General features: G+C 39.7%; 1 protein-coding gene across 1 annotated transcript in view; it reads left to right on the forward strand.

The window, feature by feature from the left end:
• The first annotated feature begins 1,074 nt into the window (after positions 1 to 1,074).
• POLD3 (DNA polymerase delta 3, accessory subunit) overlaps positions 1,075 to 18,959 on the forward strand; it is a 52,115-nt gene continuing 34,230 nt past the window's right edge. Inside the window, exons 1-5 of the mRNA XM_053708756.1 lie at positions 1,075 to 1,266; positions 4,757 to 4,812; positions 5,383 to 5,485; positions 5,696 to 5,735; positions 7,348 to 7,480. Coding sequence (XP_053564731.1) covers positions 1,210 to 1,266; positions 4,757 to 4,812; positions 5,383 to 5,485; positions 5,696 to 5,735; positions 7,348 to 7,480 — 389 coding nt within the window. The 5' untranslated portion in view covers positions 1,075 to 1,209. The remainder of the gene's footprint in view (positions 1,267 to 4,756; positions 4,813 to 5,382; positions 5,486 to 5,695; positions 5,736 to 7,347; positions 7,481 to 18,959) is intronic.

Raw genomic sequence — 18,959 nt, forward strand, 5'->3', positions numbered from 1 at the left:
GGCTCCCATCTTATGGAACTCTCTGCCATGCTCCACAAGAATCTCCCCTAGTTTTAAAAGCTTCAAGTGCTCCCTGAAGACTCTACTATTCAGGGACACTTACAACCTACACTAACCTTCCTATCTCCACTGCTATCCCCTAAAACCCCATAGCATATAAGCCTATGAGCCCAGCTGTTTGTAGTTCACCTTCATAAGAGCCGACTACAACAGTGCAACTCTCGGCAGGACCCTCTCTCCCCATTTGATACCTGTAATCGTTTTTATATATCACCCATGTTCATAGCATTGCGGAACCTGTTGGCGCTCTACAAATACCTGATAATAATAATAATTTCTATGGGGGAAGGTGCACACGATAATTTTTTTTTAACTTGTAAAACGAGCGCAAACGGACTAGTGCAAAAAGCATAACTCTAGCGAAGTTTTCACGATTCTGAAAACGCATTTTACCGCACCAGTTATAATCTACCCCTTATTGTACACAACTATTGTACTACATTCAGTTTATTATTAAAGTGATATAGAAGTGCAAAAAGAAAATGCTGTGCTTGAACAGTGCATATAACTGTGCTTGTGCCGTGAGATTAAACACATAACATCAGTCAGTTCAAGAGCAGCAATGCAATACTGGGAGCTAGCTGACATGAGGCATAGGTGTGTAGCCACCAATCACCAGCAAGCTCCCAGTAGTGCATCACCGCTTAAAATTATAATACCTGCACGATTAAAGATTAACCGTGCAGAAACAACCTTAATAACCTTACGAAAAATAAATCAAATGTCTATTTCAAATTGTTAATCATAGGTGAAGTCATTGATTGTAAGCAAATGTCACCACACAGTCACACATACTGTAGGCGAAAATTCAGCGTACAGACTGAGCATGCGCACTGTGAGGCACTATGCAGAGTGCAGACGACTGAGGCCCAAACTGACATAAACACAACGGAAAGGGCGTGTCCTACTTCCCTACACGTGCGTACATCTATACACTCATTGGATAGACGCGAAGGCCGTAAAACTTTTCAGCCAATGGGAATCGCCGAGTCTTGAGCGCACGCGCAGCTTGATAGTACTGTCAGTGTTTGCACCGGCGCGAAAACTGGCCGAGCGCGAGCTTGGAGAAATCGTACCGAGAATAGCGCTGTGTATGACGGGACGTCACTCCGGGGTATCGACCCGGTGTCTGTAGTTCTACTTACAGCAATGGATGAGCTGTATCTTGAGAATATTGATGAGCTGGTGACGGACCAGAACAAGATAGTGAGTGAGGGATGCTGGGGACCTCAAGGCTGATGTGTGTAGCACTATTACCGGCAACGGAGGGGTTAACCTGAAAGTCAGGGAAGGGTTAAAAATAGACACAGAGGTTGACGGACAGGTGATGTACAGTGACAATAAAGGGACACAGTCAAACCTATCATAACAGTTTAATAGGCTTTTGTATAAACACTTTTTTGATACTAGAAGGAGCTAATTCTACAATGGCTGCTAGGTACAGCTTTCTCAACTTCATTGGTGGAAAGGGAAAAGCCTTACAATTAATATTTATGGTTATTCAGCATTAATACATTTTTAAATAGATGTTAAAGACAGCATTATAGAAAAAAATACTGTTTCCAACATTAAAGGGATATTAAACCCACATTTTTTTTCCCTGAACCAAAAATGGTCTGGATCCTAAGATTATATTCCTGCTTTTTAAAATAAAGATACAAAGAGCACAAGGAAATTTGGATAATAGGAGCCCATTATAAAGCTTCTTAAAATTGCTGCTCCTATCTGATCATGCAATAAGTGTTTAATATTGATGTGTAAATGCATCATACATAAATGATAAAATGTAGGCTGTCCTATTCTGGTACAGTAAATAAAGAGAGGAAATTCTAATAGATAAAATCCCTTTATTCCATCAAGTATGGGGATACAGATACACAAGGCTTCAGGGGTGTTCCCCTAATTGATGTGATCACATGATAAAGGGGAACACCCCCGAAACCTTGTGTTTCTGTATCCCCATACTTGATGGAATAAAGGGATTTTATCTATGGGAATTTCCTTTTTATTTGCTGTATTACTTGGATTGGAACTTGGCAGTAGCTCTTGATTCCCTGCTCACAGGTGTATGTGCTGGTCTGAGTTTACTTGGACTGTAATTATTCCAGTACATCTGTGGTAGTTGTCTCTGTTAGCTTAGGTGACCTGTATCCAGTACCTGATACCTTTTTATAGGCACCTGTATGCTTAGTCTGGTGACCCATCTAGAACCAATGATCTGCTATATCTGTTTATAGTTTATATCTGTTACAATATTTTAAGTACTTCTTAACCCCTTCCCACTGCTAGGATGTTCTCTGCCGTCCTAACTGTGCTGGCCGTTAGGACAGCATGGAATAACCTAGCCGTTTGGCTCTACTGAAGCCAGTGGCGCTTTTTCAATGGGATCATGGCGTGGAGGACATGCCTAGCGTCATAGGTACACCCCCCCGACCCCATCATTGAAATCATCATCCTATACACGATTTTGCGATTTCAATTTGTTAACATTGAAATTTTGTTCCGGTGTAGAAAAATTTGTCCCATCAGGAAAGGGTTAGGATACATCCCACAAAAGAAATAACAAACACTATGGACACGATTTATCAAGCACTTCGCCTCGCTACGACTGCAGGTTCTCACAAGAGAACCTGCAGTCAGTATTCATCAAGCATCGTTGATCCTTTTGTTGAATAGTAACCCTAGGCCCCAAGGCAGAACATGCTGTGATCTGAGATGTCATCGCAGAAAGTGAAAAACATTTTGCCTCTGGGACCCTAGGTAGGCTCATAAGAGCTCAGGAGTGTGCACGTGTAGAACTCTATGGCAGCAGTATTTGCATCTTTGTATAACTTCGCTACAAACCTTGTTGCCAACACTGCTGTCATAGAGTGCTAAATACATCTGCAAGCTCCAGGAGAACAAAGCAAATTGTATTACTGACAATAGAAGAAAGTTGTTTAACGTTGCATGCTGTCTGCATTTTATTTAGACTTTATTGTCCCATTCAGCCACTAACTTAACGAAATCCATCTGCATTATTATATAGTTCTCAGGCTGATATTTGACGACTCCTATCTTGCATTTGTTTTGTTTTTATTGTCCATATAACCTGTTTTGCAGGTATTAAACACAGTTACATATAAGCAATAGTGGAATATAAAGGGCCCTACCACATTATAGTAGGACTGCAACTAACGATTATTTTTATAATCGATTAATCGGATAAAAAGAGAATCAATAATAGTTTTCTATGTTTTAAATAAAATCCACAGAATGAGTGTTACAAATATAAACTTCAGACTAAAACTTTACATTAACACAACTGTTTCTTCCATTTTTAAGCAGCAGAGCACAGTTTTATAATTAAACAAAACAAAACCACAAACTGTTTGAAAAGAGGTAGAACTAGAAAGAGTTAGACTATCACTGTTAATAACATTCTGTTATTCACTCTTTCAGAAACTTTGCATTGAAATGCAAAAATCTCAACATGTCCACATGCTTCTGGCTAAGGCTGGTTCTCTGTTTGCAGATATATTTCCTACAGCAGAGAAAAGGCTGTTGAGGTGTATAAGTAGGGTTTTGCCAATTTCGCCAAAGTGGGATATTTATCTTTGTTAGCTCTTCATCAATGCTAAGTGTTTTCTACCTTGGCAAGGGGCCTCTCAATAAAGTAACCCTTGACTTCATTCTAACATAAAAATATCTTGAATATCTATATGCAGTGGTAAATAACCAGCTATAAGGTTAGGGGAAATATCTAGTCCGCTCTAAAAATAACGAATATATACTTATAAAGGTTGAATCTGGTACATATCACAATTTATTAAAAATATAAAAAAACAATACAAAACAAAATCAGAAGCGCTAAGGACTGTATATCAATAACAGGACAAAGCCGTACACATTTATTTATACAGTACATATAATCAGCAATAGCAAGCAATACGCTAATAATTGTGCAAACAGATAAAAGTGCACATCAAGTTAAATAACTCCCATCAATCTAGGGGCAAGGTGTAATCAACAAGCTTGGCACTATATCATGAAAAGCATAGTTCCAAATCACCAGATTTAATATAAACAATCCAAATGATGACTATTATATCTGGGTTGCACATAAGCCAGGGGTAGTTGTAAACTTATACTGTCCTAAAAAAGTGAAAAGTAGACGTCCTTTAGGCTAAGGACATAACCATAAAACACAATACCATATGCAGGAGTTCATTGGAATGAAGCAGCTGGTGTTGTGCACAGACCAACTAATTGCAAACCAACTAATCGATTATGAGATTCGTTGACAACTGTTTTCATAATCGATTATGACGATTAGTTGTTGCAGTTCTACATTATAGCATTCTCTTTTGCTGTCTGGGTTGTAACATGCATGTTACCTCTTCGATTTGAAGTCTACAGAGATCAATTTTCTAATCTGGTGGGCATTTGCCTTGTTTTTTACTCTCTGGGTCAGTGAGCACATTTTGGAAATAATCCAAAGAACAATATTTTTATATAAACCTCAAGATGCCAGTGCTTTAGCAAGGCAGACGCCACACTCCTGAACTTATACGTAGACATAGAAATATATATTTAGGTTCCACAACAGAGGAAAGGAATGAACCAGTAGAAAGTGAGTTGATGCAATATGGCTGCAAACCTGTTACAGAACATATAATACGTTTGCACTGTTTAATGTCGATATTTGTTACTGCAGGTGACCTACAAATGGCTGAGCCACAATCTGGGTGTCCACGTCAATCAAGCGAAACAGTAAGTATGGAACACAACTAGTGTGAGATTTGCATCAGGATTTAAAAAAAAATAAATATATATTTCTATGAATCACAGCTGCACCTAATTTATATTGTAATAAAGCCAATAAAAAATAATTGCATTTTATTTCTTTATTGGGAAGCCTAATTTAATAAATAGCAAATAAATAACTCTTACCTTTGAGGAGCATGCTAATGATAAAATATTCCTGTACACAAGCATGTGCCAATTCTACACCTATGTTACAAACTATAGCTCAATACAAAGAATACTCTTGAATTGTTATATATTTTTTTTTGCCTGGTGTTTAAAGTAAATATGTAAAGCTCTGTCTTAAATGTCAAAATGTGCATGTATTTTAGTTTCTACTATTCTTATTCCACAAACATATCCGCTATCTTTTGTTAATTTTGTATTTAATTTCTGATAGAAGTGCACAAAAGCTGGGAAGCTCACTGTATGCTGTTGCATAAGGAAAGCACCCTGGCATTTGTTGCATACTTTTTGATGAGCTTTGTGTTTTTTTGGGGGGGTCTTTGCTTATCTCTGTTTTTTGTGGTTTTCCAGGATGCTGTATGATTATGTCACAAGGAAGCGGAAAGAGAATATAAGCGCACAGGTGCACGTCACCTACCTTGTGACCGGGGAATTTATTCAGAATGGCTACCCTGTGAGTATTCACTTGCCAGCTATGTATAACTTGTAACCTCTTGATTACCAGAAGGGGCTGCACAACACATTGCTTTGTATTGCAGTCAAGTGATTAAAAAGAACCCTCTTATTAAATCAGTACTTTACATTAATAAATGTCTGTAAAACTTTGTGATTGTTTACTGCTAATTTTATTTTCAGTATATTTAACAGACAACTGTTCTTTCAGTTCCACAAGGTGGCTGTAGTAAAGGAAGAGAGGCTGGAAGGTAAGCAAAAAGAACTGATCCTAGCAAGGCAAAGTGGTGTGTGTGTTTGGATGGATATATATATATATATATATATATATATATGTGTGTGTGTGTGTTTTCGTTTGCTTTTTGTTGTGCTGATACAAATTGTAACAATCTAACTGAAATCATTTTAAACTATATATTCAAAGGCAACAACTTAGGGATGCTCCGAAATTTCGGCCGCAGAAAGTTTCGGCCGAAAATTGCATTTTTGGCTATTTCGTTTTTCGTTTTTTTTTGCCTGCTATTTTCGGTAAAATTATTGTATAGCACGTTTCAAATTTGATGCTAGCCTAGAGCTGCTGTTTAAGTTTATAACTTGACTTACTGTTCTGCATATAATGAGTTTTCTAGGACTATACTTTATTTGGATAATTGGTAAAAAAAAAAAAACTGTTAAATATGATTCTGTTACATAGAACTAAATTAAGAATAATACAGTATATTGATATTTATAATTGATTTAAGTAGGGATGCACCAAAATTTTGGTTGCAGAAACATTTTGGCCAAAAATGGCATTATTTTTTTGCCTGCTTTTTTTTTTTTTTTTTTTCTTGGTAAAATTATTGTGTAGCATATTATTATTTTAAGATATTTTTGTCCAATTTTAGTGTGTTACTTTCAATAAAAGGGTGAGCTTTTTATTGGCTCTTATTATGCAATAAAATAAAAAAGATTAATTTGAAAAAATACATTTTCGGTATCCGTTTTGGTTTTCGGCCAAGTGCATCCCGGATTTTTGGATTCGGTTTCGGTCCAGAATTTTCATTTCGGTGCAACACTACAACAACTTGTTAATTAGAGTTTTAAATACTATATATGTATATGTATATATATCTCTCCTCTATCATCTCTCTCTCCTCTATCATCTCTCTCCCGAAGTCCTTCGTTTATGGGTTCATGTAATGTAACGTTACACCCTGCACTCTCGCGGCATACAGCCATAATGTGGGGGTAAAAACAACGTTATCCTGCATTTAGCTATAGGAAATTGAACATATTTTCTTTTACATATTTTTTTATTTTGGCTTTAGTTTAAAAATCTATAGTATGTTAATATAAACCGAATCATTTCCTTCCTAGTCTGGGTGAGAATGTAAACTTGCTAAACACATTGTATGTTTCACTGTGATTCCCCATTGTCTTGCCTTATGTCTCTAGTTTCATTTCTCACTGAAACGTACAAAAGCTGGGAGCCCACAATCTGTATACTGTTGCATATGTTACACACCGTAGCAGCTCATATGGAACACGAGCAGAATGTTTTGTAATGTGCAATCATTTAGGAATTTATAAAGAAAATGACAACATTCTATATAAACAACATAACCATGCAACCAGTTTTATTTGTATGAATGCATTTGTTCTATGGAGCACAGATCTATTTGCTGACATGTTTGGAAAATAGTGATTTGCAATAGTTTTTAGGTGCAATGCATTTTCTTTTTATAGTGCTACATAAGTTTAATCTTAATGGGAATAAAGAGTTGTAATATTTTAGCTAAAGGCTGCTGCAGTGCTGTGTGTTAGCTTTTCTGTGTACTTGTATCAATAGTCTTTTTTTTTTTTTTTTTTTCTCTATCATAGCAACAAAAGCAAGACTTAAACTAGTGGCAAATGTGCATGTGTACAGCGTCCAGAAAGCCACGCTAAAGGACAGTGGCCCTCTCTTCAACACCGATTATGATGTTCTCAAGAATAATCTCCAAAACTGCAACAAGTATGTTTATCTAACTTCATTAATCTTAAGGTGTCAATCCTGCAAAACACTTATTTGGGGCAGAAATAAATTGTTGCTTCTGAAAACATATTTTTCAAATGATGCCTTAGAGATTTCTTAAGATATAATAAACCAAAATAAACAAAATCAACTTCAAATTATAGTAAATTTAACTAATCATAAATGCAAATCTGTATCTTTTATGTATAATGATCAATGTAAATATATGTATGATAATGGCAGATGCCTTTTTTTATTCGTTCTGAATTTTTTTTATTTTTTTTTTTAACCCCCCCTACCTCAGCCTGCTAACTTTATTAATGTTTCCCCCCCCCCCCCCCTGAGGTGACTTAAACTTCCCACCCATTCAGCTCGCTGAAGGGACATGATACCCAAATGTTGAAGCACTTGAAAGTGACGTATCATAGCTGTAAAAAGCTGACTAGAAAATATCACCTGAACGTCCCTATGTAAAAGATATTTTACCTCAATGTCCTAAGTATTTACACGCCATTGTAAAGGACTTTAAGCAGCAAATCGGTATGTCTGTCCTGGGACATGCAAGGGAGCGCGCCTCATGCGCACACACAAAATTTCCCTATTCAGTTTAAGGAAATTTACTATGAAATATCATGAGGTCACAGTAAAAGAGATAGACCTCAGCACTGCTGATGCTGATTGGCTGCTGTTTAATTCTTTTTTTTTTTTTTTAAATTTTTTATTACAAAGAAATTACTCTGGTGAGCTGGGGAAATTGTGAGGTAAAATCTCTTCCTTTCTTACATAGAGATGTTCAGGTGATATTTTCCTGTCAGCTTTTTGCAGTGTAGCATATAAGTATTATGTTTCTTTAAGAAGGGGGGGGGGGGGGAATGTTGCAGAGCCGCCAATTGGATGGGAGGTTGGACAAATAAAATGAGCAGATGTGGGGTGGGGGGGGGTGGTAGATAAAATAAAAACAGAAGGAATAAAAGGTGTATTTGTCATTATCGTACATAAATTTGCATTATGCATAAAATACAGATTTGTCATTTGGATTTATTATTAGTTAAATTAACCGTTCCTTGTTACCCAATTGCTGCTGGTTTTATGCTTGTGGTGGTAAATCTGTCTACCAATAGACACTGAGAGTGAGCAGTGTGCACAGACTTGCAAAATAAACTACCTTCTCACAAAAAAGTGCTTGAATTTGTATCTGGTATTATGTGGCTATGAAAAGACAATGATTAATTATAATAATCATTCACTGCCAATTGTATTACAACTTCAGTCTTTTATGTCACTACAGGAGTGTGGAATTTTTTTTTTAAAAAATGTACTGATCCCAAAGACAATGTTAGCCCAATCTACTTCTGACACAATAATTTCAACAAAATGGTATTTGAAGGGATATGAATCCCAAACCTTTCTTTCCTTCTTAATATAAGGAGAGTACACTGCTTCATTCCTTACTGTTGGGAAATATTGAACCAGGAGGAGGCAAAGACACCCCAGCCAAAGGCTCAAATACACCCCCACTTCCCCCAGTTATTCTTTGCCTTCCATCACAGGAGGATGGCAGAGAAGTGTCAGAAGATTTCAGAGTAGTTCCTTAGGAGGGGTATCTGCCCTTTGATATAGGACTGGAGTTTTAAGTAGTCTTGTCATCCTCTCAGTGAGAGCATTGACAAAAGTTAGAGTCTGGATATGCAGGGAGAGTTTTTCTGCGAACCCATCTCGGTGTTGACAAGTTTCACTGCCTGCTTGTTTACTTCATTCAAGTACATGTCAGGAGCGATGCAACAAGACTGTTACACTTGAGAGGCTGTGTTTCACAGCATGGATTCTGGTAAGATCGTTTAATTTTTTACATATGTTGAAAACACTAGAAGACAGGGTCACAGTGTGACTCTTAACTTAATAGAATCATGGGTTAATATCTCCTGAGGGGGGTTATTGAGCAGTGGGGATAAATCAAATGTGATGCTTTTGATTTTATGCTGCTTTATGTGTGAGTTTTTATTGGGCTCATAGTCTGTTATGTGGCTGGAACACACAGGTTTTTATTTTCACTTTGAACGCTGCGCAGCTTTTTAGCTTGGCGTGCTTTTTCTCATAGCAGGGGCGGCCCTGCCTTGCGCACCACGTGACCGGGAGTGGTCACACTTTCATTTCCTCTTTCCTGACTGAGCTAGCTGTCAGAAAAGACACCTTTTCTCTGTTTTATCTGAGTCCAGGAGGTGCTGAGTACCCCAGCCATTGGGAGTATAAAGGTGCCGTTTTTGTGAGAAATAAAAATTTTGTTTTATTCTGTGTCCTACTGTCATTAGCTTAAGCTATGGAGGATTCTGATTCTTGAGGGTACTCCCTCTATTCCAAATAGTAATACCTGTTTTTATATTGTGTGGAGGCCTTGGTATGCCCGCCCTCTCAACTTTGTTCCACATGCCTCGACAAAGTTATTAGGTCTAAGAAGGTTAACCCCTTTAGTACCACTGAGCTGTCAACCTCCTGAGGACTTGCTGTCCTGTGAGGTGCATACCCATCAGTCATCCCCCTCATCACATGCAGCTTCCCATAGCACGCCTGATCCTCCATCTGGAGGGAGCCTTTTACAATCAGACTTTACTGCGCAGTTAATAACGGCGGTGTCTGAGGCCCTTCGTGCGTTACCTCGCCCTCGCAAGCGAAAGGTTAAACATAGCTCTCCTGTCCAGGGGTCATCAAGTGATTTATTGGATTTATCTGTTTTTCAATTATCCAAGGATGGGTCACACTCTGAGTCTTCAGAGGGTGAACTTTCTGGGTCGGAGTCTGCTACCTCTAGGCCTCCTGCTGCAGAGGAACCTGCCTTTAGATTTAGGATTGAACACTTAAGTTTTCTTCTAAAGGAGGTTCTGTCTATATTAGAGGTTCCAGAGGCCAAGTTGCCTGATGAACCTTTGATCCCTAAATTAGACAGAGTTTACGAGGACAGGTTTGTGCCGCTATCTTTTCCTGTACCTGTAAAAATGGCGAACATTATTAAGAACGAGTGGGATAGAATTGGATCTTCCTTTTCCCCTTTGTCATCTTTTAAAAAAATTATTCCCGGTCCCGGATTTGTGGGGTTCAATCCCTAAGGTGGATGGGGCTATCTCCACACTGGCCAAGCGTTCTACTATCCCACTTGAGAAAAGCTCGTCGTTCAGAGAGCCGATGGATAAGAAGATGGAAACTTTTCTCAGAAAATGTTTCAACATACGTGATTCTTTTTTCAACCGGCTGCGACTGTTGCCTCGTTTGCTGGAGCTGCGGCCTACTGGTGCGACTCCTTAGTGGAATTGATAAAGGTGGAGGGTCCCCTCAACGTTATCCAGGAAAGAATTAAGGCCTTGAGAATTGCTAATTCTTTTATCTGTGATGCAAACGTGCAGATCATTCGCCTAAATGCTAAGGTTTCTGTTTTTTTCAGTGCAGACCCGTCAGCGCTCTGGCTGAAATCCTGGTCTGCGGATATGACTTCTAAGTCTAGACTCCTTTCCCTTTTTAAGGGAAATATTTTATTTGGTCCAGGCCTCCACGGTTATAGGGGGCAAGGGTGCCTTCCTACCGCAGGATAAAAAGAACTTGTCTAAGGGACAAGGCTCTAATTTTCCTTTTCGTTCTGAGAAATTCCAACTTCAACAGTCGTCCTCTAAGCCCGAGCAAGCCAAGAGTACTTGGAAGCTGAATTTAAATCCAATTTGGCAAGGGCGGCCCCCAAACCGGCGCTGGATCGTGTAGGGGGGCAGACTGTCGCTGTTTTCAGACTTTTGGTTCAGGGACGTGCAGGATCCATAGCTCAGGGATACAAGATAGGTTTCAAATCTCAACCACTCAAGGGCAGTTTCCTCCTCTCAAGCCCGTCTTCAAAGCCAGAAAAAAGGGAAGCCTTTCTGGGGTGCGTGCGGGATCTGTCCTCCTTAGGAGTCATTGTCCCTGTTCCAGAAAGAGGTTTGGGATACTCTTCAAACCTGTTCGTGGTCCCAAAGAAGGAGGAAACTTTCCGTCCGATTCTAGACCTAAAGTGCTTAAAGGGACACTGAACCCAAATTTTTTCTTTTGTGATTCAGATAGAGCATGCAATTTTAAGCAACTTTCTAATTTACTCCTATTATTTTTTCTTCGTTCTCTTGCTATCATTATTTGAAAAAGAAGGCATCTAAGCTTTTTTTTGGTTTCAGTACTCTATCCACCAATCGGCAAGGACAACCCAGGTTGTTCACGAACAATGGGCCGGCATCTAAACTTACATTCTTGCATTTCAAATAAAGATACCAAGAGAATGAAGAAAATTTAATAGGAGTAAATTAGAAAGTTGCTTAAAATGTCATGCTCAATCTGAATCACAAAAGAAAAATTTTGGGTACAGTGTCCCTTTAAATAAATTTCAATATGGAGACAATAAGGTCCATCCTTCCTCTAGTTCAGGAAGGACAGTTCATGACCACTATAGATCTGAAGGATGCTTACCTTCACGTTCCAATCAAGAGGGATCACTTCCAGTTCCTAAGGTTTGCGTTCCTGGACCAGCACTTTTAGTTCATTGCACTTCCGTTTGGTCTAGCTACTGCTCCAATAATTTTTACTAAGGTTCTAGGGGCTCTTCTATCTGTTGCCGGAACCCGGGGTATCGCAGTAGCTCCCTACTTTGAAGATTTTCTGGTACAAGCACCATCTTTTTGTCTGGCGGAGGACCGTTCGGTATCTCTTCCATCCATGAGATTGAAGGAGAGAAGATAAACTTAGAAAAGAGTTCTCTTATTCCAAGCACCAGAGTAGAATTCCTGGGTACTATAATAGACTCCATATCATGAGGATATTTCTAACAGACTAGATGTTGCAAGCTAGCTTCGGCATGTCTTGTCCTCCGGACCTCCTTAAGGCCATCTGTGGCTCAGTGTATGGAGGTAATTGGTCTCATGGTGTCCAGCATGGACACAATTCCCTTTGCCAGGTTCCGTCTCAGACCGTTACAACTGTGCATGCTGAGGCAGTGGAACGGCGATCATTCAGATCTGTCTCAGATTGAGAGAATCGCTCTCTTGGTGGCTCCGTCCAGATCTGTCCCTAGGGACATCCTTTCTAAGACCATCCTGGGAGATTATGACTACGGATGAGAGTCTATCAGGATGGGGAGCTGTTTTGGGGTGACAAGAAGGCACAGGGGCTGTGGTCTCAGGAGGAACGCTCCCTCCCGATCAACATTCTGGAACTTCGAGCAATCTTCAATGCTCTGAAGGCTTGGCCTTTTCTGGGTTCGTCCCGGTTTATTATCAGACAATATAACCTCTGTTGCTTACAGGAACCATCAGGTGGGAACGAGAATCTCCCTAGCAATGAGGGAAGTATCTCAGATTCTGGAGTGGGCGGAGGCCCACAGCTGTGTTTGCTGTCAGCGATCCACATTCCGGGTGTGGACAACTGGGAAGCGGATTTTATCAGCAGACCATCCTTTCTTCCGGGGGATTGGTCTCTCCATCCCGAAGTGTTTGCGGAGATATGCATCAGGTGGGAGACGTCGGAGATAGATCTCAATGCCAAGCTACCCAGATATGGTTAGAGGTCCAGGGATCCTCTTGCGGAGCTAATAGATGCATTAGCGGTGCCTTGGAGGTTCAGTCTAATCTACCTTTTCCTGATGTTACCACTCCTTCCTCGAGTAGTGACCCGCATCAAGCAGGAGCAGGCCTCAGTGACTGATTGCTCCATTGTGGCAGCGAAGGATGTGGTTTGCGAATCTGGTGGGGATGTCCTCTTTTTCTCCATGGAAATTACTTTGTCGCAGGGATCTGCTGGAACAAGGTTTTTGTTCTGTTTTTTTCATCCAAATCTAGATTCTCTGAGACTGACTGCTTGGAGAATGCACGCTTAGTCCTAGACAAGAGAGGTTTTTCAAGCTCGTAAGCCGGTTACTCTTCGCATCTATTATAAGGTGGATAAACTATTTATTCTGGTGTGAATAGCGTGGATTTCCCTGGCATAAGGTTGCCAGGATCCTATCGTTTCTCCAGGATGGACTGGAGAAGGCTCTTTCTGCCAGTTCCCTGAGGGGACAGATTTCGGCCCTGTCTGTTTTACTGCACAAGAGGCTCTCGGAGCTTCCAGATGGTACAGTCTTTTAAGGCTCTAAATTATGATCATACCCGTGTTCAGATCTAAGGCTCCTCCTTGGAGTCTGAATCTTGTTCTTAAAGTTTTGCAGCAGGCTCCTGTTGAGCCTATGTATGAAATTGACATTAAGTTGTTATCCTGGTGTTCCATTCTGTTAAGGCTGTCCTACATACTAAGTTAGTGTTTCTTCTTAAGGTCATGTAAGACCGCAACATCAATCAAGAGATTGTGGTTCCTTCCTTGTGTCCTAATCCTTCTACTTTGAAGGAACGTTTGCTTCATAATTTGGACGTAGTTCGAGCCTTGTAGTTCTATCTTCAGGCTACTAAGGATTTTAGACAAACTCCTCCCTTGTTTGTTGCCTGGAACGTAAATGGCAGAATGTCTTTCGACTCCCTTGTCTTTTTGGTTAAGGAGTGTTATCCGCTTAGCTTATGAGACAGCAGGACATAAGTCTCCTCAGAGAATTACTGCTCATTCTACTAGAGCAGTGGCTTCCTCTTGGGCCTTTAAGAATGAGGCCTCTATGGATCAGATTTGTAAGGCGGCTACCTGGTCCTCCTTACATACTTTTTTTTTCTAAATTTTACAAGTTTAATGTTTTTGATTCAGATGAAGCAGTTTTCGGGATAGAGGTTTTGCAGACTGTGGTGCCCTCAGATTAGGGTCCACCTCTCTTTTTGTCCCTCCCGTTATCATTTAGTGTCCTCTAGAGCTTGGGTATAAGTTTCCCAACAGGAAGGAATGAAGCTGTGGACTCTTCTTATATTAAGAAGGAAAACGTAAATTATGCTTACCAGATAATTTCATTTTCTTCTGTATAAGGAGAGTCCATGGCCCCCGCCCGTGTTCTCCGATGGGCGGCCCCCTAAATTATATTTTTCTTCTGGCACCATTTATACCCTGATATTTCTCCTACTGTTCCTTGTTCCCTCGGCAGAATGACTGGGGGAAGTGGCGGAGGTATTTAAGCCTTTGGCTGGGGTGTCTTTGCCGCCTCCTGGTGACCAGGTTCAGTATTTCCCAACAGTAAGAAAGAGAAATTACATTATCTGGTAAGCATAATTTGTTTTTGTGTTTCAGACAGAGCTTACCATTTAAAAAAGTTTCCAATTCTGTTTCAAATGCTTTTCAGCAAAAGACACAAAAAGAACAGAGAATTTGATGCTAGAAGTAAATTGGAAAATGGTCTAAAAATGAATCGTGAAAGAGAAAACAAATTTAGGTTTCATGTCCCTTTAAATAAGATCTTTGATAGCAGCCCTGAGACAGACTGCATTATATAAATGTTGCTGGATGTCGCACATTTTATACATTTATTTAAGCGATAATAATCTCTTTGGTTTGGATGGCTGATTTTTCCTTATGAGTGAACCCTACCATTTACATAAACACATTAAAGGGACATGAAACCCCAGCATTTTCTTTCATGGTTCAGATGGAGAATACAATTTTGTTCTCATGTTCTTTGTTGATGAGATATCTAGATAGGTAGCGTGCACGTCTGGGGCACTTCATGACAGGAAATTGCGCTGCCATCTAGTGCTCTTGCTAATGTATAACGTTGTTTCGAAACCACTGCCATATAGTGCTGTAGACACGTGCACACTCCTGATCTTACCTTCCTGCTTTTCAACTAAGAATAACAAGAAAACAAAGAAATTTGATAATAGAAGTAAATTGGAAAGTTGATTAAAATGTTCTATCTGAATCATGATAAAAATGTTTTGGGTTTTATGTCCCTTTTAATTATTTAAAAGGACTTCGGATAAAGTATGCAAATTTAAGACCCTTTTAAATGAAACTTTTTGTTAGCAACGCACTACTGTTTGCTTTTGCCTACACACATCTGCCTATTTTTATTGGTTGCCAAATGTGCTCAGCTAGCTCTCAGTAGTACATTGCTGCTCTGGAGATAATGTCAACTTAATCCCTCTAAACACCCAGCCATGCAGCAACAGCGCAGGTATAAAATAAGAGCAGTTACTTTTGGGTTATGGCCTTCTCTAGCACACAAGGGGTTAAATAAGAGTTTAGATTTGTTTTTATAGTGGAAGCTCCTCCAACTTAGGCTCTTTTTCTTTTCTTTGTTAATCTGTTTATGGTTCTTTCCTGCAGTGGGAGCTGGAGTAATAATGCAGGACTTTAGCTGCTCCCTTTCATATATAATAATATGCTGGTTTAGCAGTGGCGTCGGGAGGAAAAACAAAGCCTCAGCTATTCTGTGTATTTTGTCACTGTGTTCCGCCTACCGGTGACATCACCTAAAGAGCTGCCACCCCTGGTGAATTTTCTTTCACAGCATAGATGATAAATCTCCCAATGACATCAGTGCTTGAGTTGATAACAGGCAGCAGCACACTGTTAATAACTGAAAAATTTGCATCTAAAGTCGACTTGTCTGCAGCAGGGCTTCAAAATAAATAAATACAAAAATATATAAAACTATTTACAGATCATTCAAGTTCAGACTGGAAAGAAATACTTTAACCCCTTCCTACCGGTACTTATTTGTTTCATCGGAACAATGTTCTGATGTAAACAAATAAGTAAAAAATTGAATTCACGCAATCTTACATGCGATCGTAGGATTTCAATGATTGGTCTGGGGGGAGTGCCTATGACGCTAGGTACGCCCTCCAGTCCGCAATTTCAGTTAGGAAGCCGTAGCTGCTAAAGTACAGTAGAACAGCTAGGACGTTCCATGCCGTTCTAACGGCGCTAAAGCCCAGCCCAGTGAGGACCGCATGGTACGTCCTAACGGTGGAAAGAGGTTAATAGCACTTCCTTTAAATCATGTGTTTTTTTGAAAAAGTTTGCAAAAGTTAAAAACAATAAACTTTATTCAAAACTAACTGCTTTAAAAATAGGTGAAAAATTAAAACCACTAATCACCACCGGACTGCATTATGTTTTGCAGAAAAGATAAATATTCTTCTTAATGTTAATCCAAATATAGGCTATTAAATAACATAAATACCCCAACCCGACTGAAACAAACTATCCAGCTGCTTTGTCAAGATAATGTAATTTACAATATTGTATTTAATGCAGCTATAGTTGATTATATCCTTGACAGAGAAGAAAAAGCCTACATGGTGGGGAGTGAGTTGGGTAGTTTATTGGTGCTCTCAGCCTATTTTAATTTAACCCCCACTGGACCTTTTCTTTCCTATGACATGGAGAGTCCACAACGTTATTCCAATTACTAGTGGGATATTCAGCTCCTGACCAGCAGGAGAAGGCAAAGAACACCCCAGCAAAGCTGTTAAGTGCAACTTCCCTTACCCATAATCTCCAGTCATTCTCTTTGCTTCTGTAAATTGAGGATGTGCGAAGTTGGTGTCTGAAGATATTTAATCCTTTTATGGGTACTTTTCCCTGCAAGCAAGGATTAGGGGCTATGCTTTGTCCATGTCAATCTCTTTAGTAAGAGTAATGGTGGCTTTTAGCAGTTAGAAGGTGGCAAGCTTGTCTTTGCTTTACTTCTAGCATTATTGCTTCTCCTATTATAGAAAGGCTCTCTTGTCTACCTTATTGGGTAAACCAGCCGAGTGATGTATTTTACAGACTTAGCGATCTTTGTCTAAAAGTATGTAACTTTTCCCTGCATGGCGGCAGATAGTTACGCTTCTGCAAATAGATTTGGTGCCATAGTCTATACTATCTGTAGCACCTTAACTCTACTGTATGTATCTCAGGGCAGCAGCGCAGACAGAAAGTGAGTACTCTTTGCAGGAGCATTTTGTCTGTGTTTAAAGGACGGCGCCTTTTTTCCTCGTGTGAGGACTTTACACACGTTCAATCCTAAGTAGTCATGGCGGCTGTGTGTTGTGATATTTGATCGCTTTTTGGCGCCATTTGTCCTAACTCCTTGCAGCTTTTCTCGCTTGCCAGGTCTCTTACTTAATTATCAATGTGATGTGACTTTTTTTTCTCTGTTAGGAGAAAATGGTTTTTATCTCTACAATGTGTCTAGTGGGTTTAGTAATCAGCCCACACTAGAGTGCAAGGATACACGGTCACTTAGACTTGGCGATCTTTTAATTGATATTTGAATAAATATTTTCTTTTTGTCCGAGTCTCATTATGTATGTAAAATCATATAAGACTCTAGAAAATGGTGGCTGAGAGCTATCTAAATCAGTTTGCCATCATTTATATTTTTCTACCTGGTGTATTAAAATATTACAAAAGGACAGTCAGTTTGTCAGTTTTGCTCCTGAGCTTCATGATATTTTGCCGCCATCTGGTGGTAAATCAGTAAATGATCATTCACATTTTTAAATGTTTTTCTTTTGTACAATCATTTTGCATTCTATCTCTTTCGTAAGGAGTTTAATGCGCTGTTGGTGGAATATAGATTAATTTTCTTAGTGCCCTCTTTCCTGTCCAAAAAAGGAGGGAACTTCATTCTTCCCTTCTGTTAAAATTAAAAAAAAAAAGTTTCCTGTTGCTGACTCCATTCGTGGTTCATGGCATTCTGTGCCTAAAGTAGGCGCTATCTCTACTCTAGCTAAAAGAACTACCATTACTATAGCGGATAGTTGTTCTTTTAAGGATCCAATGGATAAGAAGCTAGAGGCTTACTTTTAAAAAGATGTACATCCATCAGAGATTACAGTGGCAACCTGCTGTGAGGATCTTATTTCAGAGGAGACTATGGTAGAGGAGATCCAAGATAGGATCAAAGCTCTTAGACTGGCCAGTACCTTTATCTGTGATGCCAACATGCAGGTAATCAGACTAGGAGCTAGAATGTCTAGCTTCTGTGGTTTAAAATCTTAGTCTGCTGATGCCTCTTCAAAGGCCAAGTTTTTGGCTTTGCCTTATAGGGGTAAAACCCTATTTGGGCCTGGTCTGGCAGAAATCATTTGAGTTTACGGGTGGAAAGGGATCATTCTTACCTCACCTCAAGACAAGAAGAATAGACCTAAGGGTCGTCAGACTACTAATTTTTGTTCCTTTCGCAAGAGAGGTCTTCCTCCTTCCAATCCAGGTCCTCTTGAAAATCGATCCAGCCTTGGAATAATGGGAAGCAGAACAAGAAACCTTCCGCTGACTCTAGATCAGCATGAAGGGTCTGCTCCCGATCTGATTTTGGATCAGGTGGGGGCAGGCTTTCTTTTTTTGCGACAGGCTTGGATATGCGATGTCCCAGATCAGGGTTACAATATAGGATTCAAGTCTTGCACTTCAAGAAGCAGATTTCTCCTGTCTCAACTATCCTTAAACCAGTTAAAGAGGAAGGCCTTCTTAAATTGCGTAGAGGACTTATCCTCCCTGGGAGTATTTGTTCCAGTTCTTTTAGGGGAACAGGGTCAAGGATTCTTTTCAAATCTTTGTGGTCCCCAAAAAGGAGGGA

Source organism: Bombina bombina, chromosome 3 (assembly GCF_027579735.1).
Source record: "Bombina bombina isolate aBomBom1 chromosome 3, aBomBom1.pri, whole genome shotgun sequence".
Classification (NCBI taxonomy): Eukaryota; Metazoa; Chordata; class Amphibia; order Anura; family Bombinatoridae; genus Bombina; species Bombina bombina.